A 3308-nucleotide genomic window follows, 5' to 3' on the forward strand; every position below is an offset into this window, starting at 1 on the left:
TACAGTATGTTTGATTGCAGCATAGGATTTTTTCATGCTGTATGATCTAATGTTTTTTTATAGGATTTCCACTACAAGATTTCTATAAGATATGTTACTTTGAATGAAACAACTTATGTAGAAAATTTTCCTATAGAATCTAAGCCCTATAAATCAAAGGTGGCCTGAGAAAGAAACTGGATACACTTTCAGTCTCGAATGAACAGTACACTGTGAGCTATGACAAGTGAGCTAGTAAAGCATGGCTACCTTCATTTGGTGCACAGTAGATCCATATCACGGAAACATAGTAGCACGAGTATTTACAATGTTCGCATGTGAAAGAAAGTAAAGAAAACAAGCATTTGCCCCGCAGCGTTCCCAAGTTTAACTGCACCGATGATAAGCAACTGGCACCACCAATGGGAACTGCTATCTGGAGATCTGTCGTTTTATTAGTAATAACTGGCTGAACTAAGACACATAAAGAGGTTCAGGAGCAGTTGTCCTCTGTATCCTGCAAAACACACATAAATGAAGTTGTCAAAATCATGAGTAAAATCAACAAGTCTGTGTACATAAATCACCGGATATTTCCATTATGTTGGCATATGGTGCGGCATATGCTTCGCTAGCGCAAGCATACTCCCAATTCTAATACGAGAGTACTATTTCAATAGACACCCATAAAAAACCTAGTATAACTGACCTAACTAAACAAATAGCAATATTGCTAACCTAACATGAGCATGTTGCCTTGTCTAGCTTAATTATTAGGCAGGTGAAATGGACAGTGTTCCCAATAGACAAAGATAACATCATGTTCCATTTTTCTTCATGGGTAACCAAAATGTGTCTTCAGTTACTACGAAACTGTTGCACAAAGATAGACAACTATGCTGTCTAAAATCAGCAGCTTGCTTTGAGGAGGAAACAAGTGCTTGCCACAGTCAGTGCAAGCTAGGGTTTGTTTTGCAGTCCTTTAGTTCTGATGGTTAATTATGTGATACCATATTGCGTAAATAAAATCTAAAAATACAAACTGACCATTATCATGTCGTCATGAACTTACCAGTTGTCCTTGGACCATCTACATCCTTCCATATCAACTACATGTAAGCTCAGTGCATGTCTTGACACTGGAGAATTGTTCTCAAAGCTGTAAAAGAAAGCTAAAGCATGTTAGTAAAATGTAAGAGAGAAAAATGCAACGAGGAAACAGATGTGGTATACAGAGTAAATTCACCTCTGGTGTACAAGATCGCCGTGAATGACAACAAAGTCACCTGATTTTACTTCCAGTGGTACAAACTCTTTCTGATCATAAAGCGGGGAGGGACGATCAAAATGAGTACCATTTTCATCTCTGATCATTCGCCTTTGCAGACCATCTGGTTCAGAACATTGCAAATCATATTAAATTAGATTGTGTGATAACAAAAGAACTGTTTGCATTAGATAATTTGGCAAAATAATATACTTTTATGTGACCCGGGGATTGCCCATAGGCAACCATTGGTTATTGTCGCATCTTGAAGTGCAAGCCACAATCCTGTGCAGGAAAGAGGCTCTGTATAAAGGAATGTATTATCCTGGTGTGGCACCACCTCACCACCAATGCCTGGTTGCTGAAATGCAAAGAAAATAAAGTAACTCAATAATAAATAATAAAACATGCATATCATACAAACAACAAACTAGGGTCTCTATAAGGTACCTTAAAGATGTACATAGATTGAATAACTGCAGGTCTCTTGTACCCTAAAGAAGAGAACAGGCTAGAAACATTCTCCGAGAAAGCAAACTTCTTGAACACAGGGTCATGTTCATGTAATGCTGCACAATATACAGCATGGTGAAGGTATCTCAAAAGAGAAAAAATCATGCCATCATCAAACTATGCAAGCATATTAACTAGAGAATATCAACTACGAAAAAATAGCTCTAGATTAAAAAAGATTTGGATCACACGCACTTCTGGCCTAACTCCAGATTAATGGAATTGAAAACTGCTGACATAAATGCAAATTCGATCTTCAAATATCATTTTTCAAATAAGAAAGATGCCGTCCACTCAAATGCAACATGATGGTGTTTAAAACTATCACCACCAGAAATTCTAAATCATATGCAACTTCTTTTCTGATATATAATCAATTTAACGCTTTATAGTGCATCAGTAGTGTCATCGTTCTTTTGCATACAAATCATCTTAGTAGACAAATTAGACTATATATAATACATGACAACAGGATTTTGAGCCATGTAACAGAAGCAGACAAATTATATCATAAGAACCAATCCATCATATATTTTGGAAGACAGACAAGTAAAATAATTTCCCTCTGAATTTGATCGCACCATCAGCATACTTACCATGCCCAACTTTATTAATTGAAAGTTCCTTTGGCTGTCTCAAGCATCCATCGTCTCCAAATGCCTTCTCTGTGGCCACAGAAACATCAAAGTGACCAGTGAGAAATCACCATCAAGAGCTAGGATGTAATGCAAGAACATTACTAGCAGCACAGTTCACCAAATGTAAGTCTGTAACAAGGAGCATAACTGAAGAAGGCTACTGACTCGTTATCTCCTAAATGACATGGGTAACTCATTCCAACAGGCCCAGGATGATAGAAACCACATACCCTCGAAGAAGAAAGATATATTCTCCGCGCTCTTAAAGAAGTAGTCATCCTTCAACTGCCGCTGCATCGGAAACCAATACTATTCAGGAAATGCAGATTTAAATCGTGCTGGATGTGAGGCAGGAAATCAAATCTGGCAAATGAAAACTGAAGAGCAGTGCTCTGGGGAACTGTACAAGGCAGCATGACACAGGCCTACAAGTTAGTTATCCGGCAAAAGGAACAATGAAGAGTACGGGTAACCCTCCGACCAAATAGGGCAGGTTCGAGATGGTTAGCCTCGCTCTCATCTGGACATACATGATCCTTGGTGGAGAAGACGCTGGAGTTGGCGCCGTCGTAACCCTCGACGAGCTCGGCCATGCGGTCCCGCATCGCCCGCACCTCCTCCGCGCTCGAGAACGACTCCAGCACCAGGTACCCTGGGAGGCCACGCACGGTTCGAATTAGGGCTTCCACTGATAATTTTCAGAACCGGGGGGGATTCGCCGCCGGTTGCTGAGAGGCGGAGAGGTTGAGGGGACGGCGGCGTGCTTACCGTTGGTATCGAAGAAGCTGAGCTGGTCGGCGGTGAGGCTACCGGCCGGCGGCATGGCGGCGGCGGAGGGCGGAACAGGGGATGGGATCTCTGGATTCAGCAGTGGAGCAGATGGCACGGAACTGCTTGCAATCACGGTTTCG

The 3308-nt window shown here is 41.2% G+C and overlaps 1 protein-coding gene across 1 annotated transcript; it reads right to left on the reverse strand.

Annotated features, from left to right (window-relative positions):
* Nucleotides 1–227: 227 nt before the first annotated feature.
* On the reverse strand, nt 228–3308 carry LOC124700280 (phytanoyl-CoA dioxygenase 1-like). The gene is made up of 9 exons (XM_047232433.1): nt 3166–3308; nt 2928–3049; nt 2628–2688; nt 2356–2424; nt 1697–1815; nt 1460–1607; nt 1226–1370; nt 1052–1138; nt 228–496 (listed from the first exon to the last, which is right to left on the reverse strand). The coding sequence occupies exons 1-9, from the start codon at nt 3218–3220 to the stop codon at nt 454–456; spliced, it is 849 nt and encodes a 282-aa protein (XP_047088389.1). The 5' UTR covers nt 3221–3308; the 3' UTR covers nt 228–453.

This window comes from Lolium rigidum, chromosome 3 (assembly GCF_022539505.1).
Source record: "Lolium rigidum isolate FL_2022 chromosome 3, APGP_CSIRO_Lrig_0.1, whole genome shotgun sequence".
NCBI classification, from domain to species: Eukaryota; Viridiplantae; Streptophyta; class Magnoliopsida; order Poales; family Poaceae; genus Lolium; species Lolium rigidum.

What these genes read in the sequence shown, in the direction of transcription:
- LOC124700280 (XM_047232433.1), bottom strand. Translation starts at nt 3,220, where the DNA reads ATGCCGCCGGCCGGTAGCCTCACCGCCGACCAGCTCAGCTTCTTCGAT. An exon ending in CAGCTTCTTCGATACCAACG is followed by an intron (nt 3,050 to 3,165) that starts GTAAGCACGCCG and finishes GTGGCCTCCCAG; the next exon opens with GGTACCTGGTGCTGGAGTCG. An exon ending in AGATGGTCCAAGGACAACTG is followed by an intron (nt 497 to 1,051) that starts GTAAGTTCATGA and finishes TGTGTTTTGCAG; the next exon opens with GATACAGAGGACAACTGCTC.